The following is a 26,690-nucleotide window of genomic DNA, read 5'->3' as shown; positions in this document are numbered from 1 at the left end:
GAAATGCATAGGGACAAGAATCCTCTGTGCTGAAAGCATCCCATCTTCTTGCCATTGGCAAAAAAAAAAAAAAAAAAAAAAAGGAAAAAGGAAAAAGGAAAAAGAAAGAAAAGAAAAAAAAAGAGGAAAAAAATAAAAGAAACAAAATCCATCGTCGGTTTTATGCTGGGTTTTTTTCTTTTTGTTCTTTTGAGTGGTTTTTTTCCCCATCTTTTTGTTGTTGTTTTTTAAAAGAAAATACAGTGAAGACACTAGAAGGGGGAGAGAAAACAGATGAGGTGCACGTCTGCCTCTGGCCACCCATCCACAAGACCACATGCAGTTCCCACTCTCTTGTCCCCAGGCTTTGAGCCGGTCCCTCTCCGGGGACAGAGCAGGTGCTCCATGTTCATCAGAAGAACACAATCTCTCTCCCTCCTCTGTCCTCCTGGTAAGCAGACACACCTCGGCCCCTCACCCCCACCCCATAGAAAGAATAGAAGGACTGGTTCTTGGACCTGAGAGTTGGCATAGGTAAGCCCTACTTATATCCCAGCTCTACCTGTGGAATGAATTTCTGCAAAGTAAATCATGCTCAGGATGTCCTGGTTTGAGGCCAAGCTGGTGAAGCCCCCTAAAATGTACAGATTCCCCAGGGAGCTCATCAGCATGTCCCCTCCACCGACCCCCACAGAACCTCTGCTTCCCCAAGCTGGGCCCCAGAGCAGAGACCTGCTGTTCAGCACCTCAAGCCCGCATGTGGCCATGGAAATCTCATCAAGGTTCACACTGGCCAGAGGGCTCATGGTGGCCACCAAGGGCCTTCTCTTATAGCAGAGAAACTCCTAAATCTATGACCCCATTCTAAGTGCTTTGTGTGAATGACGAGTTTAACAGCCCAGGGGAGGAAGGACTGAAACCCTGGGGGAGCTTGTCAGGGTGTGGGCCCCAGGGCTGTCTCCGCTAAGAACTAACTTTGCAGATTGTTTTAAGGCAAGGTGGGGCAGGATGGAGAACTGACCTGAGTGAGGGCAGAGGAAGGGTTCTCCAGCAGAAATTAGCTGGGGTGGGCTGGGCCTACTCAGAGCCTGAGTCAGGTAGCTCCAAGGTAAATTCTTTTGGGAGCTTTGCATTTGGGGGATCCCTGCCACTCCCCCCCCACCACTCCATTACATATACTCATCTCCCTCCTGGGGCCACGGGTGTTTCTAGGCCTGGCTGGGCTGCCTCTGCAGCAGATATTGACTCACCTAAGCAAATACTGGTCCGATGGTGGCTCCTCCTCACTTCCCGAGATGGTCAAATGGCACGCTTGTCTTTGGGAGGAGAGGCACAGAGGTGGAGAGGGATAAGGAGCTAATGATGGCAGTGTGAAACTCCATGCCCTCCCCCCCCCGCCCCTGGAGCCAAGGTAAGGGGTATGTGATCTCAATGACCCTAGGACGTGGCTGCTGTGTAGACAAGCACGCTGCCCAGAGGCAAAGCAGCCAGCTCTAGACCCACCGCAAGTCGGGGCCATCAGACTCGCAGCTTGTGGCCCGTCCTGAGGCTCACCCACCTCAGGCAGAAGGACCAAAGCAGGTCTCCTGCCCACCTCTGCCAAGACACCATCCCCGGGCAACCACAGACTCCTCCTTCCTGACTTTCCTAGTCCAAACAGGGCCCCAAGTGGGGCCACCAGCAGAATCTGACCATCCCTCAAATCCTGTGCTGAGCAGGACCTGAGGGGAAGGGGGTTTCCCAATGGCAGGGACCATCAGCCCCTCCTCTGTGAGCTCCCTGCGGCCCACCCGGGCTGGGCCTTGGTAGTAAAGGGGGGATCCCAGATCACCATCTGCTGGGGGGCAAGCTACTTCTCTGAGCCTCAGTTTCCTCTTTGCTCAGTGGGGCTAAACCCACTCAGAAGATTAAATGAAGCCAAGTTTCTGCTCAACAAAGGGGGCTGCTCCAAAGTCATCGGGGAGGTAAGAACAGAAGCTCGAGCCCGATTCCCTCCAGACTACAGCCCTCCAGTGCAGCGGTGAGGTACAGTGGGGCTGGCGTGGGTGCAGCTCACCTGTGAGGCTGAAATCCGGGAGACCTCTTGCCGCCCAGTGAGGTCGGAGGATGAGACGTTGGCGGGCGCACCCCTGTGTAGTCTCATGCTCACCTTCCTCTCTCTGTCGACTCGTGAGATCGCCCTGGGAGAAGTGTTGCCTAGAGGGTGGGAGGCAGGGGGAGGCCACCCTCAGCGCCCAGGTCCCCGGCCGCCCCCATTCCCAGGCCCAGCCACCGCCCAAGGTCCCTGCTCACCAGCTTGCTGGATGCGGGAGGCTGGGGTGGAAGCTGTGGGCTCGGCAGCACTGCGGAGCCGGTTGGCGGTGGCCCCCGTGGGTGGCCCAGGGGGCAGGGCCCGGGTCGCGGAACCCCGGAGCTGCCCCATCCTCTCCTCGCGCTCGTGTTCTCGCCGCTCCCGGTCCACATCCTCGGGGTTCCGGGCCGCGCCCTGTTGGGGTGAGAGAAGACCTGGTCAGCCCTGAGAGCTCAGGGGGCTCTGAGATCCAGCACTCCCGCCAGGCAGAGCATGGGGAGGGAGGCCGAGTGGGCACCTGGGGAAGACACGGCTCAGAAACCCTCTGGCCCAACCTCCTCCCCACAAGGCAAGGAGCCCGAGGCCTAGAAATGACCCACGATCACACAGGACAGAGAAACAGAGCCACACAACCGCCCAGAGGAAGGAGGTAGCTGGGTCTGAGAAGCAGAGCAAGGTCACTCTGCCCTGGTCTCAAGGGGCTAAGGCAGAGCTGGGAGGAACAAAGCCCCAGAGTGTGCAAGGGCACTCCCTGACGCTCCCAACCTGGGCCCCTACTGTGTTCAGAAGCCCTCAGCTCCTCCGAGTTTCCAAACAAGCAGGGCAGGTGTTCAGAGACCCAGGGAAGGAGTAACAAGGACAGCTAGAGGCAGGGCCAGGACTTGAACCAGAGCGACAGCTGGAGGACCTCATCAAAGGCTGTTCTTCTCCTGTCCCTGGACCTGGCAATGACATCTGGCAGGTGCTGGGGGGCAGGCAGGGGTGGCCCTGAGACAAGAGAGGAGCTCAGGGGAAGCTCAAGGAAGAATGGCCAGATGCCCCGTGGAGAAAAAAGAGGCCTGATGGGCAGGCTGGGGTGGAAGGGTTCCGTGAGCCCCCCAGGCCTGCCCTCCAGCCGCTGCCACCCCAGTGAAGGAGGAAAGGAGAAAGGCTCAGAGAGAGGAGCATGGCACGGGAGCGGCACCTAGCCGCATTACCTAGTTGGTCCTGGGGTCGTCCACAGGGAAGGGCGGGGGGCTGGCATGAGGGGGGCCGCATCTGTGGAGGAGAGAGCTGCAGGCTGAGTGGGGGGCCTGTTCACGGGCCAGGGGGTACAGGCTCCTGCAACCCTGTGCCTCGCCCAGGGAACTGGCTGAGAAGGCTCTGCTGTCCTTGGGAAATGAGGGCTGGAGGTGACCCTTGCCTTTAAGCAACTCCAGAGATGGGCAGCTAGGGATCAGAATGATCCATGAATCCTAGTGAGGAATCAAGGCCCCAAGAGCTCTCATGACCTATGTGGGGTCACATAGCTCAGGGCAGAGCCAGGGCTTGAATCCGGGCCTCTGCTGCCCAGTCCTACTCTGCAGCCCCAGAAGAGTTAGTTGAGAAGCACACCCCTGGCCCTTCCGCCCACAAGCCTGTCCAGGCAGGCCTGACCACCAGGGCTCTGCCTCTGACTCCAGTCCCCGTCCCCGCATCCCCCCACCCCCGCCACCCCAGGCTCCACTCAGCCCTGATAGGATGGCAGCGAGCCACTCAGCCAGGCAGGACCAGAGCAAGCCTGTGCTAAGAGCACTGTGGGCAGGGCTCATCCCTGGCCTGGGCCAACTGAGGCTGGTGAGCCACGTGGTCCACTCTGAGGGCTGCAGCCCTGAGGTAAGCCACTGAAGCAGACAGCTGGAGCCCCTGCCCCTGTGACCCCAGCAGGCTCAGGTCAAGGCCAGCCCAGAGCAGGAACTACTCTCCACGCACGTTTCCATCCAACCAGTAACGCCTCAAGAAATGCACACCGGGGAGGTTTCTTGGCTTTTATTTGCCCACAGAAAACACAAAAGATCAACATCAAAGTCACACAAGAATCCACCTCTGTCGTGCGGACCCCTGTCCTTGGCTACACTGAGTCTCCTGCTGGCCTGCTGGGTGGACCTCGGAATACAGGGGTTGTGGGTGCCGACAGCAATGTCCCGAGCTCCAGGGATCCGGGGGCTCCAGGGCCCTGACACCGAATGGGGTGGCCACTTCACGGAGAGAAGCTCTGTCAAGGGTGCAATCCTTCTGGCAGGAGTCCGTAGCCCTTGGTGCCTGGCGTGGGGTCCCGTCTGTAGGGCGGTGCTGGTAATGGCACCAGGGGCCTGGCCTTGGGGTGAAGGCATGGACGGTCCCCATATCACATGTCAGATGCTTCCGCCAACAGGCAGGTAGAGACGGTGGAGTTCACCGTGGTGGTGATGGGGTCAAAGGCGCCCAGGGATCCCATCCAGGACCCTCAAGTCAGAGATGCAGAATAAGGCTGGTGGCACCTCTGCTCAGCTTCTGACTCTAGAGCCTGCTTCAGAGGGAACCCCAGGAAGGGGTCAGAGTACCAGCCATGGGTGGGTGGGGGGTGCTCTTGGCCTGGGTTGAGATGAGATCTTGTCAGCTGGATGGTCCCATGAGAGGTTCTGTGAGAACCCATCTAGAGTACCACTGTCCCACAGAACTTTCCGTGATGATGGAAATGTTCATGTCTGCCTTATTGGACGTGGTAGCCATTAAGCAAACACATGTGGCTCCTGACAACTTGAAATGTAGCAAATGCAAGTGAGCAACTACATTTTCAGCTTTGATTCCTTTTAATTAAAATTAGCCACACGTAGCCAGTGGCTACCATACTGCATGGTGCAAGCCTAGACAACATAACACCCGTTTCTTGGAGCTACACTGAGAGGAAGGGCCAAGCCCATCCCCACAGCAGGCCCGGGAAAAATTTTCTACACAGATGTCCAGATGCCTTGAGCAGTGAACGCCCTTTGGTGAGAAGAGCTGGCCCCTGGCCCCTGGCCACACTCCCAGCTGGAAGGTCTGGGGTGAAAGGTGCCCCACTGCCCTTTGCCCACCCCCACCCCTCAGGTCCCTTGGCCCGTGGGACTGATGTTCTCTGCCTGACCTGTCAAACTCCTCAGGGAACAGTACTGCCCCAAGCCGAGAGAGAAGAGGGGCGCCAGACCAAGTGCTGACCCCAGTGTCCAAGAGGATAAGCCCTCGGGTCCTGAGCATCTGGCATCCACCACAAAAGGAGAGGCACACCAGCATGAAGTGCGATACAGGCTGGGGGCGTTTAATGAGTTCAGGTGCAACAGAGAGGCCACCGTCGGGGTCTTGCTGAGGCTGCTCCCAGTGCCCGTTCCCACCAGGCCCTCCAGGGCAGTGAACGTCATCCCTCCTTCAGGCTCTGTTCATCAGGCAGCTGATTCGTCCCCAAGAATCTCACGGGAGGGCCTTCTCCACCACTCCCTCTCCACCGCACCCCACCAACGCCAAGGGACACCTCCTCAGGCCTGGCCCCGATGGGCGCAGACACACCTGGTGACGTCAGAACTGGGGCCCCGGAGTCCAGACCACAGGCCAGTAGTTTTGGGGGGGCAGCTCCTCCACCTCCTCCACAGGCCTATCTGGAGGGCCCTGGGTGCCCAGGGGCGCCGGGCACCTGGAAGGGACAGAGAGCACAGCAGAGGCTCAGCCTCTTGTGCTTGCCCGGCCAAGCGGTAAATCTCGGAAAGGCCAGGCCTTGGTGGGTCCTTACCAGTAGGAGGGTGAGTACGTGGGCCCGGCCCAGGGACGGGGGCGGGGGCAGGGCAGCGCAATGGCTTCGTTGTCACGGGGCTGAGCCTGACTCGAGGAAGCCCCCTTTTCCAGAAGAGATGTGAAACGAGACACACAATTTCACAGATTCCGGAGCTCCGGGCACAGCTGACGAACGCTCCTCCCCACCCCCCACCCCCCCCAAGACCTTTAAAAGAGGGAGACAGAGCAACCGCCTAACAAGACCCAGGGTCCCATGACCAGGAAGAAAGAAACCACAATGAACGGGTCGAGGCTGGCCAGAGAAGCCACGCTGAAGGCAGCCGCCTGGGATGTGCAGAACAACCAGAGCAGGGTGGTGTAGGCAACGATCAGGACAGCCGGGGGGCCCGCCAGCGCCATCCACGCCCCGCCGAGGGCACCGAGGAGGGACTCGAGGCCCAGCCAGGTCCTCTTGGGCCTGGCGGGAGGTGGTGCCCTGCCCAGGCCCTGCTGACCACAGCAGCACGTGCTGTCAGCACAGATGAGGCTGCAGAGGGGAGATCGTGGGGACTCCGGGACCCCAGCGACGTCGCTGGCACTGTCCAGGTCATAACTCCCATTTTTCGGGAGCCCCACCCCCCACAGGGTCACTTTGGCCTTATGAGTCAGGGCTTTCCCCGTCCAGTCCCCCAAGCCCGCCTTGGCCTCCAGGTGACTCACGAATTTGAGCATGTTCCAGTCGAAGACGTAGTCATAGGAGAAGCCCTGCCGGTGGAAGAGGTTGCGGAAGAGCTGGCGCAGGTACGAGTAGTCAGGCTTGTCGTCGAACCGCAGGGAGCGGCAGAAGTTGAGGTATGTTGAGAACTCAGCTGGCAGGGGTCACAGAAAAGGCCGAGGTGAGGCCCAGCCTAGGCTCCCAGGGCCCCCGTAGCCCAGGTCGTCCTACCCACTCACCCACTATCCCTACAAATACTTTCAATCTAAGAGGAAACAAGATGATGACAGAGCTGAACTACGGTCCCTCTAACAGTGCTAAAACCCTCGCACGTCGGTGGGGAGAGCCTGGGAAGACCTGACTAGAACCAAAGAGCCATGAATTATGAGCAAGTGCTCCCTTGCAGTTGGCTGGCACCGCAGTCTTAGGCCACAGCTCTATCTGCTCTTGCCAATCATTCTGGGGACCACGTGCACAGGGCAGATCGGAGGGATCACAAAACCCAAAGGACAGTAAAGAGCACAGTGGGAACTCCCAACATGACGTTAGCCACAGGAGGCAAACTTCCTCCTCCAGAAAGCAGGGGTGGGGAGAGCCCTTGTGAGCTAGTAAAAAATATATACTGGTCTCAGCCCCCATTCCTGCACAGAGCTCCGAAAACCCTTGTAAATCTCCAAACGCTAAGAGCACTAGGAGCGTCTTTTGTTCTGAAAAGGCGACTCTGGGTGGGCTCCTAATGGCTCCTGGAAGGGTGGGCTGCGCACAAGAGCGAGCCATGACTAGAAGCTTCGAATTTTCACCGCCCCACCCCCACACACTTCTCTAGAAGGGAGAGGGCTGGAAATGTAGTAATCGCTTATGTTTACATGAAGAAGCCTCCATAAAAATCCCAACAGGATGGGGTTTGGACAGCTTCCAGGTTGGTGAACACGTCCCCATTCAGGAGGGTGACACACCCCAACTCCATGGGGACAGAAGCCCCTGTGCTCGGGTCCCTCCCAGACCTCACCCTATGTATCTCTTCATCTGGCTGTTCATCCACATCCTGTATCATAGCCTTTAATAAAGTGGAACACCAAGTAAGTTCCCCCGAGTCCTGTGAGCCGCTCTAGCAAATTCATCTCAGCCAAGGAGAGGGGCTGGGAATGTCAGACTCAGAGCACAGGTAGCAAGTCAGACTTGTGACCGGCCATCTGGCGGGGTGGGAGGGAGTGGTCTTGTGAGATCGAGCCCCCAAAACCTGTGTGATCTGCTGCCGCCTCCAGGCAGACTATGTCAGAACTGAGTTAAGCTAGAGGACACCCAATGGATGTCACGGAGACTTGCTTGGTGGAGGGAACCTCCCCCATGTGTGGTGAGCTAAAGTGTCAGAACGGGCATGTTCTGTGTGGGTGGTAAAGGAGGCTCGCAGGGCGAGGAAGAACTAGCTTTCCTAAAATGTAGCCCTTGTGAGATGAGGCAGGAGAGGGGCCTGAGCAGGGACAGCTAGTCTCTGACTAACGTTCTGGCACCGGGGCAGTGGGGTCCAGTGTGAGCTGGGCGGCCTTGTCTTCCCCTTGTTTTCCCCTGCAGGGGGTCCGGGTCCCCAGCTGGCTGCTTCCCTCATTGGGCTACTCACAGGGGTAGCCTTTGCAGAGGACCTCAATCGGTGTCGACATCTTCTTCTCACTGATGCGCTCGTACTTCTGGCGCTTGGTGGCTGCTTTGAGGCCCTGCCAGGGCAGGGACCCTAGGTTGAAGTACATGAGCACGTAGCCCAGACTCTCCAGGTCATCTCGACGGCTTTGCTCTGCATGGAGTCGAGGACAGGGTGAGGGGCAGGGTCCACTGGGGCTCCACGCCAATGGGGACTAGGACCCTCTCCCTCCAGGACATGCTCAACTGAAAGGCACTGCCCCGACTCCCGCCAGCCCTCACACTGGCTAGCCGCAACTCCCAAATAGACACGGGTTATCATCCCTCCTACAGAAAAAGGCCTGGGGCCAAGCTTTCCCTACTCCATCTGGGTCTAGTTTCTCTAGTGCAGGTACTTATTTATTCAACAACTATGTAATAAGCACCCTGTTGCCTCCTCGCCAGCCCACATTGTGGACAGGGTACAAGTGTGGCAACAGACAGGGCCAGGCTCGAACCTGACTCTGGTCCTCTCTAAGCTGTGCAATGCAGAGCGGCCTCTGTTGCACCTGTGAGCCTGCGTGCGGCCCCCGCCCCCCACCCCCCCACTCTATGTGGCTGCTGTGGGGGCAAAGCAAGGCATGTTAAGGTGCTTGCCATGCCATAGCTCTTCTCCTGAAAGACCCAACTTTGGGGCAACAACTGAGGGGGAGCAGCCTGGCCAGCAAGCCCACGAGTGCACACACATGGCTTCCCGGGCCTTGCACACTCACCGATGCCCAGGTGGGTGTTGATGGAGGCGTAGCGGGCAGTGCCGGTTAAGTTCTTGTTTTCCCGATAGGGGATGTGCTGGTGCGTGCGGGCGTCCCGATACTTCTTGGCCAGGCCGAAGTCGATGATGTACACCAGGTTGCCCTTCTTCCCCAGCCCCATGAGGAAGTTGTCAGGCTTGACATCCCGGTGTATGAAGTTCTTGGAGTGGATGTACTCGATGCGGCTGATCTGGGGGAGGGAGCAGCAAGTCACTCAGTAAGTGGTCCATGGAGGGCACCCTGGGCCAGGCCCTGCACTGGGGCCTGAGGGCAGGGGTGGTAGGAATAGAAAAGAGGCATCTGTGGTCCCTGCCCTGGGGAGGGGAGAAAGATCTGTCTCCGCAACTGCATAAGATGATTTTGAGGGGCAGGTCAGAAAAGGCTTCCTGGAGGAAGTGACGTAGAGAGGAATTCTGAAAGGAGCGCACCGAGGCTGCTGTGCAACAGGGACAGACAGCAAGGTTGGAAAGCTAACGGCAAGATCTAGAGATGAAGCCTGGTAAGGCATCTGGGCCTGGCCAGGAGAGACTGCTGCCTGGCTCTACACCATCACCAGACTTGAGGAGCTGGAGTTAGAGAGGCATTTCAAAGACTGTTCTGGCAACCAAAATTGTGGGGGAAGGGAGGAAAGGGTGAAGGACCAATGAAGCCTAAACTCAGGGGTGACAGATCTAGGGAACAAAAGACAGGATTTGTCTCCTAGCTTGCAAAAGACACCAGAGTCAGGGGGACCATACAGACCCTTCCTTTAAATATTATGTCAGAAACTTGAATGAATGTGGGTATACACAATACGTCCTCTGGCAAGCGAGTCCTGTCTCTGGGTTTTAGGCTTCTGGAAGTCAACAGCTTCGTCTGGCTTGGCAGAGTATTTCCTAAACCTTTACTGAGTGTCACATCCTGTGAGAATCTGACAAACTCTCCTCTGCACACACACATTTAGTCCCAAATTGCAAGTGTTTGTAGACTCTGCAGGCCAGCTGCAGACCCAGACCCCTGCCTAACAAGAGCTCCACGTATCATTCTGAGTCCAAAATTCTATGTTATATATATATATTTTTTTATTTATGATAGTCACAGAGAGAGAGAGAGAGAGGCAGAGACACAGACAGAGAGAGAAGCAGGCTCCATGCACCGGGAGCCCGACGTGGGATTCGATCCAGGGTCTCCAGGATTGCACCCTGGGCCAAAGGCAGGCACCGAACCACTGCGCCACCCAGGGATCCCATCTATGTTATATTTTTAAAAAGGTTTCCTCCTCTGAGTTTGTAAAGGGCTTTAGGGCCCAAGGACCGCTTATCAGTGGGCCGTGTATCTGCTCTGGTCCAGGCACTGTGTAGTGTCCCTCTTGACCCCACAACAAAGGAGAGACTCCCACATGAGACAACTGATGCTCAGAGAGGCTTAGCAATTACCTACAGTCAGTCACACACTGGGGTGCAGCCCAGATTGTGTGATCATTGGCTTTAGAATCACCTGAGGGCAGGGTCCCAGGTCCTACCCTAGGAGCCCAACCCAGGAGGCCTAGAGATCTGCATTTAAAGCCCTGCTATATGGGGCAGCCACAGTGGCTCAGCAGTTTAGCACCGCCTTTAGTCCAGAGCCTGATCCTGGAGACCTGGGATTGAGTCCCACGTGGGGCTCCCTATATGAGGCCTGCTTCTCCCTCTGCCTGTGTCTCTCCCTCTCCCTCTGTATGTCTCTCATGAATAAATAAAATAAAATCTTAAAAAAAAAAAAAAAAAGACCCCCCTACCCCCAATTCTACAGCCAATGGTCAAGGTCCCTGGTCCTGGTCTAGGAACCAAGCCTGTCCTATGTCCCTGTCACTGCCTCCTGCTGGGGCATCCTCCAGTCGCAGGAGGCAGGGCTGGTATCCTGTGCCCAATGGTACGGTAGGGACTCACCATCTGGTCGGCCAGGAGCAGCACCGTCTTGAGGCTGAACTTGCGGGAGCAGAAGTTGAAGAGGTCCTCGAGGCTGGGCCCCAGCAGCTCCATGACCATCACATTGTAGTCCCCCTCGGCTCCGCACCACTTGATGGACGGGATTCCCACTGACGGCCAGAGATGAGGGGTCAGGTTGGCCGCCCCCCACCACCCCCATGCACGCATACACACCCTTGTGCACAACCCACCCCCACCCAGTGCTATTCAGGCTCCACCCCCAGGCCCCACCCAGCCCTCACCTCCTCCCTGCATCATCTTGTAGAACTTGCTCTCGATGTGCAGCTGCGGGTGCTTCGTTTTCACACACTCGAGCTTGATGGCAACTTCTTCACCAGAGGCAATGTTGGCACCTACCAGGGATGGAGGAGGGACACAAGAGACCTGGGTCATGCTCGGCCAGGCAGGTGGCCCCAAGCCACGGCTAACTCAGTGTCTGCCCCTAAGCAGCTCAGCACCCCTTGGGGAAGGCTGGAAAGGCAGCAAAGGGCCCAGCACCATATCCAAGGGAAGTGGAGCAGCTGCCGGCACAGAGCAGGCACCCAGCTCCTCTTGGGTGGGAGTGCGGAGGGGAAGGACGGAGGATCTGCAGACGTTTCACAGAGCCACAGGATGATGCAGCAAGAAGGCCGGGTGTGAAGGGAGATGGGATGGGCTGCAGGAGGCCCACAGATCCGGGGGAAAAAGAATTTTATCCTGGAGGGCGGGAGCTGCTGAGCTGGAGAGGAGTGAGGTCAGTGGGATATCAGGCTGAGGAGGAGAGAAGGGGGCAGAGCAAGGCTCTGTCTCAGGAAGTCCCAAGGAAGACCCAAATCCAAACTGTGCCTAGCCTGTTTCCCCATCTCTAATACCGAGGGGGCTGAGATAGAAGCCTGGGGGCTAGAATGAGACAGGGCCCAGGTCTAACTATAGTGGCAATAACTCAAACAGCGGAGCCTTAGCACATACACACACAGCAGGTCCAGAGAACACCAGCATTGGAAGAATTTAGGATAGGAGAAAGGATGGAAAAGATGAGCCTCTGCCATAAACGTCCTTGGAACAACGGGCTAGCCAGCTGAGAAAAGACACCACAGTTCACACCACACACCAAGAGAAATCCCAAGTGAAGCAAAAACTTGTGTGGAAAAAAGAAAAGGTGGGGCATAAGTTAGCACAGCCACTTTCCCCCTTTTTTTTTTTTTTTTAAAGCAATCTCTACATCCAACGTGGGGCTCGAACTCAAAACCCCAGATCAAGAGCCAAGGCACCTTAGCAGCCACTCTGAAAACCAGGCTGGCATTTACCTAGTGGAACTGAATACACACATAGCCTTGCCCAAGCAAGTCCACTCCCGAGTAAAGTATCCTTCAGAAACATGTGAGCCCCAGGAGTACAAGAAGGAGCACAACCCCCAACCACCCAAATGTCCAGCATCAGAATGGCTAAGCTGCAATGCAGTCAGAGAGAAAAAGGCCACAGGGCAGTGCAAAGTAATGGATACCAACTCCATGCGGCTGCTAGGTGGCTCCCAGCATCTTAAAGCTTGGTACGAGAGAGCGAGGAGCAGCACCATTCCTAAGGACCCAAGGTGAGGACAACCCAGTGTGCAGCAATAGGACATGTGGCCAAACTGAATGCATCTCTCCACAGCGGGATGTTATTCAGCCACTGGAAGGAATGAAGGACCCACCACACATGTTACATTGATGAACCTTACAAATGTGCTACATGAATAAGCCAGACCCACAAAAGCACAAATCCTGTATGATTCCATTACAGGAAATGTCCCAAATAGGTAACTCTGTGGAGTCCGGAAGTAGACTGCTGGGAAGGGGAAAGAGGGCGTGCCTGCTTAATGCACAAGGGGCTTTCTTTTGGGGTGATGAAAAATGTTTTGGAACTAGGTATGAATGGTGGTTGCACAACAATAGGAATGTATCAAAGGCCATGTAACTGTGTATTTTAAAAATGGTTAATTTTGTTATGTGAAATTCACCTCCACTGAATAGGATTAAGTCCAAACAGTAAAACCTCTTCAACAGGAGGGAACAATTTTCAACTGTCAGATGGTGGTTCTCTCTGGGAGGGGAAAGCTGACGAGGAGTGCAATGGGGTAGCAGGGGCCTACAAGGTGACAGGCAGGTCCTCCTCCAGCAGAAGGTACCTAATAGCATGCGTATCTGTTACATGTATTCTTTTGTATCTTCTCAACACTTAATAAAAAGAAGGGACGCCTGGGTGGCTCAGCTGTTGGGCTGCTGGCTCAGGTCATGATCCCAGGATCAGGGATCGAGTCCTGCATTGGGCTCCTGCGAGAAGCCTGCTTCTCCCTCTGCCTATGTCTCTGCCTCTCTCCTTCTCTGTGTCTCTCATGAATAAATAAATAAATCTTTAAAAAACAAAAATGAAAAACACTTAATGAAAAGAAAACAGTGAGATATTAGAAGAAAGAAGAGAGAACTGCCTTACAAACTTTGGGATAGGCAAGGCTTTTTATCCCTGATTTAAAATCCACAGGCTATTAAAAAAAAAAAAAAAAAAAAAAAAGGCTCCGTCCCACCCAAAAAGGGAATCCCTTCTCCCTGACAAAAACACCAGCAGCAAAGTCCTAAGAAATATACCTGTAACTTATCAGCAGCAAGGAGCTGAGAGTGCTAATCTGTTAGGAAAAGGACCAAAGGCTCAAAGCAAACAGGGTAAAGGATTTGAATAGATACCTGGAGAGAAGAAATCACTAATATAAAAATGGTGTACTCATATGAAAAGATGCTCAATCTTCTGGTAAGAGAAACACAAATGGTCCTCAAAGTACACTCCCATCTATAACTGGCAGATGTTCTGCCGTAAGACACCTGTGCTGTCTGGTGGCAGGGTTGCGGCACAGGGGGCACCCCGAACTGGAGAACCCAGCTCCGACTTCAGGGGTGCACTCAGCACCCTGGTGTTTGCAAAATGGGCCTGGATGAGGCTGTTGGCTGTTGACTGTGGGCTGTTTGCAACAACAAAACTTGGACACAGCCCAGATGTCCATCATTCTGGGGCCTGGTTAAATAAAGAATGGCCCATCAATAACATAGAATACAATGGAAAAAGAATGAGGAAACTCTCTCTGTGCAGAAGTGGAAAGATCTCAAAGATACAGGAAGTGAAAAAGCAAAGTACAGAACAGTATGTATTCTATGCTCTTTCTAGCTTAAAAAAAAATGAAAAGATGGGGAAATAATACAGATCTGTGTTTAGTTGTATCTACATAAGAAAACACTGGAAAGAAGCACTAGAAACCAGTAAGGGCCAGGCAGGGCTACTCAGACCCCTAACCCTGGAGGGGAGGACCATTTACTAGACTCCAGGTTATACAACTGCCACTTTTCCCAACACCTTTGCTGGGATATAATTCACATGGCACACAATTACTTCTTTAAAGTGTATATAGTTCAGTGGTTTTTAGTATATTCATTCACAAGGCTGTGTAACCGATACCACCACCAATTTTAGACTATTCTCACCACCTCCAAACCCTAGTACCCCTCAGGATTCGTTCAACATCCACTCATCTACCATCTCGATGGGTCTGTCTATTCCAGACATTTCACTTAGATGGAAATCATACAATATGTGGTCTTTTTGTGACTGATTTCTTCCACTCAGTGTGTTTTTGTGTTTTGTTTCTCGTTTTGTGTTTTCATTTTTGAACCCCGTAAAATAAAATTAAAATTACAAAGAAAAGAGATTACCAACTCCAGTGAGCAACTGGAGAAAAAGTACTTTGCCAACTGTAAAATGTTCTGGTACGTTGACACTCATCAGTGGGGAGAGCCACACACATTTCTGAGGGGCAGTGGGACGTGGTATGGGAGAGGTTGTTCTGAGGTGTCACCAGGCTGAGCACAGGGCCTGGCACATAATCAGTGCTCAACGAAAGTTGGGCTCAGTAAGTAGTGGGCCCTGGGCTTCAGACATGAGCCCGTGTCCTAACCACGCGCAGGTCAGTGGGAGAAAAGGCTGCACAGGCTCCAGATGTGTGAGCAGCACTGTACCAGAGAGAGGTCACAGCACACGAAAAGGTCCAACGGGAGTGGGGTGCAGTGAACCCTGAGTGGTTTGGTGCAGCTAGAGCTGGAAGGAGCTGAAGAAGATGGCACAAGAGGGGAGCAAAGGAGAGCTCAGAAGGGTCTCAAATACCAAGCTGAGGTCTTGGCTGTGAGCCTGAGACTCCATGGGCTGGGTATGGATGCCTTGTTGCAGGGATCCTCAGCCTCTGCACTACTGGAATCCGGAGCCTGTCCTGTGTGTTGTAGGATGTTTAGCAGCATCTCTGACTTCTACCCACTAGCTGCCAATGGTAGCTCCCTCTTCCCTGAGTTTAAACGATCAACAATGTTCCCAGACCTCATCGGATGTCTCCTGTGGGACAAACCTGCCCCCAACCCCTGCCCTTGTACAGACCCACTGGCATTAGGAGAGGACTGGAGAGGACGTGAGGGGCGAGGGAGACCCAGGAGTACTGTCCGGAGAAGAGCTGATTGATGGTGACCCCTCTGAAAACAGGACCTCCAGCACTTATGATTCGGAGGATGCATGCAGAGAGGAGAGGTGCCCAAGAGAACATCTTCCCTGAGATGAGGAGGGGCAGGGTGTTGGGAGCCCTTTATCCCCTGGCACTCCCCTGCCATCCTGCAAGGACTACTGTTTATATCTCTAGTTGACACATATAGAAACTGAAACACCAAAGGTCAGAGACTATATTCTGCGCTAACTTCCCCAGGGCAGGAGCCTCGCTCTTAGGTAAAGCCTTCGGGTCTCTGCAGAGTGCTGGAAAGCTGCCACGGCTGGGTGGCCCACGGCTGGCTGCCCCCACAGGCTCCCACCACCACAAGGCCCCTCCGCTGCCTCTAAGTTCTGTCAGAAAGCCACCAGCCTTCCCCTCTGATCTCCCTTAACTCCCACTACTAAGGCTCAGAAAAGGTTAATAACTGGCCCAAGGTCACAGGTCTGCAGGGGCAGAGCTGGGATTTGTCTAGCATCTCATTCATTCAATCAACAGACACATACTAGGGCCCAGAGCGGCTGAACCAGCCCTGCCCTGGATGAGATCAGCTCACCCTCTGTGGGGGCAACAAAGGGTGACCCTAAGTGCAAAGTACCAGAGCAGGGGCAGTAGAGGTAACCCAGCAGGTAGGGTACAATGGCTCCCAGGGTGGGAGGAGAGGGCAGTCTGGAAAACAAACTGGGACACGGCACAGGGCCTGGAGAGAGCCAGCCTGGGATCTGGGGCCTGGGGAAGTCCTGGGTGGGGAGAGGGGTGACCACCGTCACATGGGGGCTCATTTAGACACCAACACAGACACATGTAATCAGGGACCTGGCTGGACTGGAGGTGCAGAACACAGCACCCCTCCAACCCCCTGCCATTTAGACTGAGAAATGGAGACTAAGAATAGGGAGCTCTCAGGGGCACAGGGCCAGTGGGGGTAGAGTGGACACGGTCTTGGCCATTTCTAGACCCTGTGCTGCTGACCCGAGGCCCTCACAAAGCTGGCCCCACTCTCCTGGTTGTCCCCTTAGGACGCTAAGAGGAGAGGAGGCGGGACCTCCAGAAAAGCTGTGGGCCTTGCAGCCACATCCACAGAGGGCTTGCCTTGGTTGATCCTGGAAAGCAGGGCCTGGAGGCCGTGCCCAGCCCCACCTGCAGAGGCCATCTGGAGTTGGGCCCTGGCACTGGCGTCAGTGACAAGAATGTGGCCAGAGCTTTGAACAAAGGGAGCCAGCGAGGCCAGCTGGGGAGGCCCTACAATCACTGCTGTCCCCACAGCGGTAAGAAGGGAGCCCAGGAAGGAGCTGGCAGGACACAGCATCACGGGGACACACACACACACACTTGGCCTGAGCGCCCAGCAAAGGCTGGACAGGGCACCTGCTTTCAGGGTAGAACCAGCTCCCTCCCCCACTCAGGCCCAAAAAACCCAAATCCTCCGACAATAGCAAATCCCAAAACACTGAGGGTTGGCGGAGGACACAACAGAAAAGCACCACAGCTGGGCCAAGCATGTGCAGGTGTTGTGCACACTGTGATCTCATTACTTCTCACCACCTTGCAGGCCTCATGACCCCATTTTACCGATGGGGAAGCCAAGACTGGTGGAGGTCATCACCTTTAGGCATAATACAGCTAATGGAAGAAATGCCGACACCCGAATCTTGGTAGAACTTACTCCAAAGCCTGCACAAAGAGTAGTAAATCTAGACGGGTTTTTTTTTTTTTTTTTTTAATGAACTAGATAAACAGGAAGTCCCCCAGGACCTCCATGGAAGCCCCCAGGGAGGTCCCACCACATGGACCAGGGACACCAGCTTTCTCAATGACGTTAGCCTCCCCTCCCCTCTCGGGGCCTCTGTTCCCTTCTGCAAAATGAAGGCCCTAGATTGGATGGTCCCTACAAGCAGATGTGTATTTGTGCCAAAAGCTGCTTCTCCGTGACTTTTGCCCTTGGTCAGCCAGGCCTCATCATCACACAAACTTTCCATGTGGGGACACTGAGGCACAGAGCAGTCACATGACTTTCCCACAGTGGCACAAAACCAGGTCTGGAACCCAGCTCTGTCTGACGTCTCCCTCCCATGTTCTATCACACCCTCTCACTCGTGAGTATACAGGCTGCCTTTTCTAATGTTCAAGAGAAAGACAATGGGCAGCCAACTTGACCACACACACCTGCTTCTTGATTGTGCGCAGGAAGGACAGTAACGGCTCCATCTCTATAGGCTGCTCTGCAGAGCGACCACATTCGAAAAGGACCCTGCCCAGCACCCACTGCGTGCTCAGAGAATGTCCCTTACCTGTCGCCTCTGATGGGGAAGGGGTAGCTCACTGAGAAGCAGAGTTCATACCCCAAGTGGGTAGAGGCCCCGACCACTAGGTAAGAGAAACCGCCCCCCACCCCCAAGTCCAGAACCAATGAACACAGCACACTGCTTTGTTGCCTTTCTGTGCCCCGGACAGAAATGATTTACTTTGCTTTTCCAAGAAGGGAAAAAGAGGCAAAGAGATGGGAATGAGGATAAACCCCAGGGACTGGATACCCTGCTCTAACAGCTTCCATTCATGATTACCCACACAGCAGCTCCTCCCAGACCGACAATTGCGAGGGAAGGGCTGACTCCTGACCAAGCATATGCCCTTGGGCAGCTGAGAAGGCAGCATTTGAAGGCAGGAGGCCTCTTTTCTGTCAGGTCGAGGGACAGGGTGAGAAGTCAGCGTTTTGTTTAAAATGACAACACAAGAGCAAATTCAGACTTTCAACAGGAAGCACATCCGGAAAGAAAGATCCTGAAAACGCCGACCAGACCCCTGCCCCCACCCCTACCCAGAGGTTAGTGGGAGAGCCTGCGTCATCGTCATTCCGAAGCCTGCCTGGGCTGAATTCCAGGGGGCCAGAGCAGAGGGAGGGCGCCCAGCTGGGAGCGAGTGGTGGCCCAAGCCTCTTCTGTCTACCACCATCCTTCCCCCCAGAGGCAAGAAACAGGGGTGCTACTCCAGCCTGGGCTTTCCCACGCCCAGCTGGAGACCCAGGTCATCATCAGCTGGAAACCAGAGCTATAAATACTCTCGTCTGTCCAGCCTGCAGCCAGTGGGGAACCTCCCTACCCCCAGCCTGCCTCACCCCCAACCTGCTGCTTCTCTCCCGACCTAGGATGGCCCTGGGGACAAAATGACCAAACCGTGCCACTGGAGGGCTGGAGCCAAGTTCTGGTTTCAGAGCCAGAAGTCCTGACACATTTACCCCTCCTTGTCCCTGGCACCGCCCCGGGGGCCCCAGAGACACTAGGCTGGAGTCAGGGATACTTACCCAGGTAGATGTCTCCAAAAGACCCACTCCCGATCTTCCGTCCCAGGCGGTACTTGTTTCCCACACGCAGCTCCATGACTCACTCTCACTGCAGAGAGAAGCAGACACAGGGGTCAGGGAAGCGGGGAGCAGGGAAGGGAGCCTGGCCCAGTGGACTCCCCCCAAAGGCCAGGGAAAGAGGCAAGGAACTTGGGAGGCCAACATTTCCCCGAGGGCATCCAGGTGCCAGGTGGCCCGATGGCCTCCACAGGTGAGATATAGGGAGGCAAGGCTGAGAATGTGTCAGTGTAGCCAGGCAGAAGGTGGAATTGGATCTTAAGCCCTAGAGGAAAGAGCCCAGGGAGCATCTCCTTGGGGGACACTTGTTTGGGGACCCACCAACAGAAGCCCCTCAGGGGTGGGCCAGGCACAATGGGCCAGGAAAATCAGACAAAGGAGGTGATGGGGAGGGAGAGGGATGCAGGAGTTCATCTTTCTGGGGGTGCTACCATGGCAACCACCAGCAGGTTCTAAGCCTCCAGGGATAGGAGGACATATTGAATGGAGGGTCCCAAAGGAGTTCCTCAGCTCCTTTAGGACTCGGCAATGACAGAGTCCCCCGCCACCACCCCAAACCCCCATACTTCTAATAACAAGAATTGGACACCAGGCCTCCACAGCCTGGCCCCGTCTTTCCAGAGGCTAGAAGTTGCCAGCTTGCAGTGTGCCCTGCAGGAGACAGGCCTCCTCTCAACTCAAGGGGCAGGCAGGAAAGGGGGCCCCCAAAACATTCAGTCGGCTCCCTCTCTTGACCTCACGACACCAAGCACCCCACAAAGGCCTCTCTGAACAGTTTGGGGTTGGCTTCCTTCACGACTAGAAGGAGGATCTCCTGAGAGGGCCCCACAGAGCAAGCAAAGGGACCAAGGCCAGGTTTTCAGTCACCAGCCTCTGGGGTGCGAGGAGAGGTCTGAGGAAGGGGTGCTGATCTCCGCGGCTTCCCTCCTTCCTGTGCCTCACCCTGGGTGCCCAAGCTCATGTGACATCAGGGGCCACACTGGTAGAGACCCTCTGCCCTCTGAGGTCCTGGTCAGCAGAAAAGGAAACTCAAAGGCCAGGAGGTGGTTTCTACAGTTAGAGGATGGGGGACGGTGGACCATGAAACGGAGAAAGATGGGGGACCCCTAAGATCTCAGAGTGTTTACAAGAGGGACCTCCCTCTGCAGACCGGGAACTCAGGCCTAGCGAGGTCCCAAGATCACCTGCCCCACACTCCCTGACAGCACGTTGGTGGCAGAGTGTCCTCATCTAGGACCCAGACAGCGTTCCTGCGGTCCCACCTGACACAAACAGGACTTATTTCCTGCCAGGGCTGGGAAGCTAAGCGGGAAGATGGAAAAGCAGATGTGCTGGGCACAGCACCCTGCCCCATCCCCATGCCAAATGCCATCCCCAAAGCCGGACCCACCTGGGAGGGGAGATGGGAGAGGAGCTCACAGATGGCCAGGCTGGTGCTCTCTGCCCCAGCAGAGGCGAGAAGCCAACAGCTCCAGCCCAGGAGACACATGGAACCCCCAGCACCTACGTCCCAGAGAGCTACCACCAGCCCTTCGCTGTGGGCCACGAGGAAGTAGCCTCCCCGCCCCGTGCCAGCCCGACTCTGGCTCTCAACCAAGGGCCTCTGCCCACACGCCTGGCCGCCCCGGCCCAGGTGCCTCGGCTGTGGCTGTCAGCAGAACACACTCCACATCTGCAGAAAACTCACATGCCACACATTTCACATATCCACCGACCTGTGTGTACACTTCCAAGGAAGACAGTGAAGCAGACACACGCCATGAGCCCCACAGCAGGAGGGGGGAAGAGGGGGGTGTCACGGGTGTGCACATACACAAACACTGCCTCCCCCCTCAGCCCGTGTTCCGCCAACGCCAATCCAGAGACCACACATGGCAGCCGGGGAAGCCGCAGGTTAGGAAAGGAACATAAATATACCCGCATCCTATATTACATAAATACCCACGCCGGGTTATATAAATACCCGCGCCCTCCGTCTGGGTGTCTTACATAAATATACCGCACATGACCCCCCAGCCCCTCCCCACTCACCGGGCTGTGGGCAGGGAAGGGGAGAAGAGGGTGCAAGCAACCAGCCCCACCGGAAACCACTGCTGGGCGCTAGCCACCAGCCCCCGGGGGCCAGGGCCCCAGGGAGTGCCTCCACTGTCCCAGCACTGTCCCCTAAAAAGCCTCCCAGAGGAGAGGAGAAAGGATCAAGTAAGGAGAAGCTTCCCAGTCCTTTGCAGCTTCTCCCATGGGGGGTGGGGTGAGGGTGGAATAAACGAAGTAGAAAAAAAAAAAAAAGGAAGACGCAAATCCGGAGTTTCAGCTGGTTAAAAAAAATTACACAAACTACCAAGCAACAGAGCACATGGGCAGTTTTCTTACTCTCTGACACCCCCCACCCCACAGCCGGGGCCCCTGTCAGTGGACCATTAAAATAAAAATTGGAGGCACCTTCTAGATGGGGAAGGCAAGGGAGCCCCAAACCCAGGCAACTTCATACACACTAGGTCTTCCCTTCGCCCCAAATCTTTCTTCTCGCGGAGATTGTGCTGGGAAGCGCCTATGCAAGAGAACTGAGGGCGAAGTCGGGGAGGGGGCTCACCCCACTCTGAGTTGGGGCGTGCAGAGGAGCTCGGGAATCCTCTCTCCAGCGATAACCCGGACACAGAGTTTCAGGTTCCACAGAGACTTGCAAAACACGGATTTCTCACGGGCAGAAACGGGAGAATCCGATCTGATAAATAACCCCCACCCCTTTCTTTCTCTCCACAAAGGAAAACAGATTCGGCGGCTGGGTGACCACACACCCCGTCACCGCAGGGCCCCCACGCGCCCCCGAGCGCCCCCATCCCACACGCGGGGGCAGCCGCGCTGACCCCCAGGTCGGGAGCCCCGAGCCGGGAGAGAGAAGGGGGGTTGGCGCTGCCGATGGTCCGGCGAGGGTTCCGCCGAGAAGCCGGAATCAACAGTATCCACAGTCTCGGGCCCCCAGCGCCCCAGCCCCGGAGCCCCCTCCCCCAGCGTCCCCCAGTGACGGCCCCGGGGGGCGGGGGGCCTCGCGGCCGGCTGGGGCCTGGAAGGGTCGAGCCGGGGGAGGGGGAGGCGGGCCGGGCCGGGGTGGGGGGCTCCCCCGGGTACGCCAGCGAAATAATAGTCACCCTCCTCCTCCTCGTCCCCAGCCGCGCCTTTGTCCTCGCCGGGCCGAGCGGGCGGCGCCCGGGCCGCCCCCCACCCCCGTCCCCGAGTGCGAACGCGCGTGTGTCCGCCCCCCCTCCCCTCCCGTCCCCTCCCCTCCCTCTCTCTCGCGCAAAAACAAAGAGGCGGAGGGAGCCCCATTTCCCCCCGGGTTTGCGCCCCTCCGCGGGCCCGCGGCCCCCCAATATTTACCCCGCCGGGAAGGCGCCGGTGCCGGGCCGCTGCTCGGGGGGCTGCCGCGGGCGGGGGCGGCCCGCCGGGGCGGATGCCGGAGGATTCGCGGAACCGCCCGGCGCGCCAGCCTCTCCCGGCCCAGCCGCCGCCGCCGCCGCCGCCGCCGCCGCCGCCGCCGCGCTCCGCTCCGCTCGGCCCCGGCCGGGCTCTGGCTCTGGGTTCTCGCCGCCGCCGCCGCCGCCGCCGCCGCCACCCTCCTCCGGGCCCTCCTGCCCGCCCGCCCCCGCCGCCGGCTCGCGCGCTCCCGCCCGGCGCGCGCCCGCCGGCTCCCATTGAGCCCCGGGCCCGACCGCTGATGTCATCCCCGGCCCGCCGCCGCCGCCCCGGAGGATTTAAAGGGCCCGCGCCTTCGGCTCCCGGGGACGCTGGGGGGGCGGGGGGGGGGGTCGCAGCCGGGAAACACAGTCCCCCAAGCCTGGCGAGGAGCGCGTGGCAGGAACGCGGTCTTACGTGTGGGGCCGGGAAACACACAGCCACCCACACCCCATCCAGTCTGGGGCACAGGTGGAAAAAAGCCGGGTGGGGGTGGGGAGGAGGCGGGTGCACACATAGCTGGGGGTTTCTAGACCCAAAGCCTCCTCTTCCCCCGTTCTCTCTCCTCTCAACCACCCCACCGCCAGGCCACTGCAAAAGGAGAATGTTGGGGGGGAGGGCTCTGAATACTGCAGAGAACACAGGCCAGGTTGGTTCAGGGGTCAATGATTTGACAGGACAGCAGGAGATAGAGTGACGTTGACAAAAGACCCAGGGGGGTGGCCAGAGCTCAGCTACCCTCACCACTACCCTACCCCGGTGCAAAGGACCCTCCCAGCTCTTCCAGCAGCTCAGACTAATGGGCACCAACCCTGATCCTGGTCTCAGGGGTTTAATGAGGAAACACCACCCTCCCCGCCCCGCCCCCCCCGCCCTGAAACTAGCACTTGGGTCAGGGTTCCCAGTGGTGCCCGGATGCCTGAGGCACCTCCCACCTCTAGGCTTGGGTTTCCACAATTAGGAAGAAGACCCCTTGCTCCCCAGGTCACTGGGAGAATTAATTAAGGCTTCTCACCAGCTTCCAGGGTAGCCAATGAAAGGTTCCAGGGCAAAGTTATTAAAACGATGATATTGACACTGCACCATGCAAAGCTCCAAATGATGACACACATCCCTTCACACACACACACAGTTGTGATTGTGAACCCACAAAACACCAGAGTGCACTGCATCCAATCCCGGAAGCATGGTTCCCGGGAAGAGTCGCTTCCATAATAACCACATCTTCCCTCGAGCCTGAGGGACTTAGTCACACACTGTCCAAACTGGTGGGAGCCCCACAAATCAGGTTCTTCTATCCCAGACCAGGAATCTGTGGTCCAAGGAAGGGAGGAGTTTGCCCAGGACCACACAGCACAGCAAGATACAGAGCTGGCCTGGGCCAAGACATGGCCAACATGTCCCCTTTGCCAGAACAGGGGGTCACCAGGCAAGGTGGTTGGCTTTGCTGGACCTGCATAGTGATTTTTTTTTGTTATTTATATTGTTTTGTTAATTGATAACCACTGTTTCAAATGTGCCGATTTCCAGGGGCCCGGGTGGCTCAGCGGTTGAGCGTCTGCCTTTGACTCAGGGTGTAATCCTGAGGTTCTGGGATCGAGTCCCCCATCAGGCTCCCTGCATGAAGCCTGCTTCTCCCTCTGCCTCTCTCTTTGTGTCTTTCATGAATGAATAAATAAAATCTTTAAATAAATAAATGTGCTGATTTCCTATTACAGGTCCATATTCCCTACTTCTCTTGAAGCCCTGGGAGAGAGGGTAACTCTGAGTCCAAACTCACACTGGGTTCCTCCCACACTCAGCTGGCCTGGGCAGTAGCTACCTACTTTGTTCCTTGAGCTTGTTGTACCCATTTTTATGATTTCCTTCATCCCCTTGAGGCCCCCAAGTATGCCCCAGTCCTAGAAGTCAGCCACCCCCAATGCCCTGCCCTTTGTTACCTGTTTTCTTTTTTTTTTTTTTTTTTTTTTTTTATTTATTTATGATAGCCCCACAGAGAGAGAGAGAGAGGCAGAGAGACATAGGCAGAGGGAGAAGCAGGCTCCATGCACCGGGATGCCCGACGTGGGATTCGATCCCGGGTCTCCAGGATCGCGCCCTGGGCCAAAGGCAGGCGCTAAACCGCTGCGCCACCCAGGGTTCCCTGTTACCTGTTTTCATCCCAATCTTACCAACCCTGAATCCCGAGGCTCTGCTTGCATTGTCACCAACCCCACTTGGGCTAAGGTGAAACAAGGTGCCCAAGCCTGGGGCCCCAGACAGAGGGACCCTGGCATTACTGAGCAGGTGTGGAATGTACCCCTGGGTCCTCCATCCTCACCACTCCACCCTCCAACCTGAGCCCTGCTGCCCAATTATGGCCTCCCTCTCCAGGAAGGGACTGGCACTGCTCAGGCATCTACTAAGCACCTGGCCCTGGGGGAGGTGGTTAACCTCTGAAACAACAACAGATTAAATCCTACTCTATTCTTTCCCTGGTTTACAGAGAGGGCATCTGAGGCTCTCAACAGTGCTTGCCTAAGGACACACATTAACCATCACAAAGTCCCAGCTTCCTTGCCCCAATCTTGTCACACTCCCACCCCAGCCCCTACACTGAACATAGAGTGACATCCTTCCCCACATCCTTCCCCTGATTACCTCTACTGTGGGCCTAGTTCTCTTTCCTACTCCCCTAGAAGACCAATGTTCTCCCCCACCCCACCTCGCAACCAGGGACTTCTAAAAAGCTTTGCAGCTCAGCTCTTACAAGAAACTGAGACATGACACAAAACCCAACAGAGGAATAGAGGTGATTCCAAAGGGAAAGAAATCTTATGGGGTTCTAGCAGCCTCTGGGCCTGACTGCTCTCTTCATTCTAGGTTCTCAAGGATTCCTCCCAGGACTTAACTCTCAACTTTAAGGCCCAAGGGTGTGGCCAGCTTGAGCTCATCCCAGTTCCGCTCCCTGCACACCCACTCACTCACCCTGAAGATGCAATCAGCCTGGAACATTAGGTGTCAGTGGAGTCCCAGCTCACATGGGTCCCACCCCAGAGTTTAGCTGCTCTGCACTAGGTCAGAAGAGACTCCCCGGCACCCTTCCAATCTAACACTTTGTTTTTGTTTCTTGGCACACCACTCCCTCTCCCCCCTCCCCTACCCCCGGAGCACTGGGCTGGGGATCTCAAGGACAGCCCTGCAACTGCCAGCCCACAGGATGATAATGCAGAAGCAATCAGCAATGGGAAGGAAGCTTTTGATCCTCCCAAAGGGATCTGCAGTCTGAGTCTTGACTGTGGGCACCCCACCCTGGATTTACTAAATATCAGGATGGTCCTTCAAATGGCCCTACACAATCTGTTCTGAGGTCTTAGCCCTGGCAGTCCCTGTTGCCTGGGATGCTTTTCCCTCAGATATCTGCATGGCTCATTCCCTCCCCTCTCTGAGGTCTTGGCTCTTATCCCCTTCACAGGGAGGCCTTCTGGTCTTCCTGATTTAAGATCCTAACCCGACTAGGGCACTGCCTCCCCCTCACCTCAACCCACCCTCACTGCTTCATTTTTTCCTGGCACTTATCTCTATATAACATATTCTACATGGTACTTATTTGAATTTTTTTTTTGTCTGAGCCCCCTACTAGAATATAAGCTGCTATTCTGGGGATACCACTGCTATTTGAGGGGCACTGCTATTTTGGGGAGGTACTATTTGGGGGACACCACTGGTCACCAGAGTCAAGAACCATGTCTGGCACATAGGAGGGGTTAATGAATATTTGCTGAATGAGTGAATGAATGGTCTGTGAAGAGACGGCCTTCGCTCTCTCTGACAAAACATCAAGAGCTACATTTATTGAGTGCCTACTGTGTGCAGGCCCTCTACAAGGCACGTTATCTGCACTGACTCATCCTACCCTCACATCCACCCTCAGCAGAGGCAGCGGAGAGGAGTGGCCTAGCTGAGCCCGCACCCCTAACCACTCTCCCAGGCTGGGGGAGAACACAGTTCCAGAACGAGTCTGCAGCCCCTCTTTCAGGGTCCTGAGCCCCAGTCCAAGAGAAGCAATATTGGGGCCCCCATCAAGCGCCACAGTGGCCTGAGGGGTTCATTTATGTAGGCCCCATCATTTTACAGGTAGAGTCTGAGACTCAGGGAGCCTTGCTTGCTCAAAGTCACAAAGAGAGCCCAAGACGGGAGCCCCATGTGGTTAAGAAGCTGGCTTCAAATGCTGACTTTGCCTCTTTTTAACTGTGACCCTAGCAAAGTTCCTTAAAGTCTCTGAGTCTCATTCATAAAATGGGGATAATGCAGATGATCATGTACAAAAACAACTTAGTCCTGAGTAAGAGGAAGATGTTGATAACGTGCCAAGGAGCCGGCATGGAGTGGAATCCAGGCCACCTGATTGGACTTCTTTTAGAACCTCAGGCTGGGTCTCTGGCTTCTTTCCTTGCCTTCTCCTTCCCCTTTGGGTTGGAGGTGGGCAAACCCAGG

The 26,690-nt window shown here is 55.9% G+C and overlaps 1 protein-coding gene across 10 annotated transcripts in view; it reads right to left on the bottom strand.

Moving 5' to 3' along the window:
• Positions 1-204: 204 nt before the first annotated feature.
• The window catches only part of CSNK1E (casein kinase 1 epsilon), a 32,543-nt gene continuing 6,057 nt past the window's right edge, over positions 205-26,690 (bottom strand). For 2 of the 10 annotated variants that reach the window (XM_038550598.1, XM_038550600.1), the window contains 11 exons: positions 18,708-18,795; positions 11,121-11,231; positions 10,840-10,988; positions 8,894-9,122; positions 8,125-8,295; positions 6,512-6,660; positions 3,247-3,307; positions 2,272-2,464; positions 2,036-2,175; positions 1,230-1,295; positions 205-251 (listed from right to left, as the gene is read on the bottom strand). In XM_038550598.1, the coding sequence (XP_038406526.1) occupies positions 1,279-1,295; positions 2,036-2,175; positions 2,272-2,464; positions 3,247-3,307; positions 6,512-6,660; positions 8,125-8,295; positions 8,894-9,122; positions 10,840-10,988; positions 11,121-11,231; positions 18,708-18,783 (1,296 nt within the window). In that variant the 5' untranslated portion in view covers positions 18,784-18,795 and the 3' untranslated portion in view covers positions 205-251; positions 1,230-1,278. Of the gene's footprint in view, positions 252-1,229; positions 1,296-2,035; positions 2,176-2,271; positions 2,465-3,246; positions 3,308-4,042; positions 5,715-5,810; positions 5,915-6,511; positions 6,661-8,124; positions 8,296-8,893; positions 9,123-10,839; positions 10,989-11,120; positions 11,232-18,707; positions 18,796-20,795; positions 20,947-21,203; positions 21,223-21,354; positions 21,474-21,910; positions 21,968-22,139; positions 22,208-25,181; positions 25,203-26,690 lie in introns of those variants that run through there. The other 8 variants (XM_038550601.1, XM_038550597.1, XM_038550599.1 and 5 more) reach the window with 8 other exon arrangements.

Source organism: Canis lupus, chromosome 10 (assembly GCF_011100685.1).
Source record: "Canis lupus familiaris isolate Mischka breed German Shepherd chromosome 10, alternate assembly UU_Cfam_GSD_1.0, whole genome shotgun sequence".
Lineage (NCBI taxonomy): Eukaryota > Metazoa > Chordata > Mammalia > Carnivora > Canidae > Canis > Canis lupus.
The sequence above is the reverse complement of the archived record's forward strand: the minus strand, read 5'-3'. Positions and strand labels throughout refer to the sequence as shown.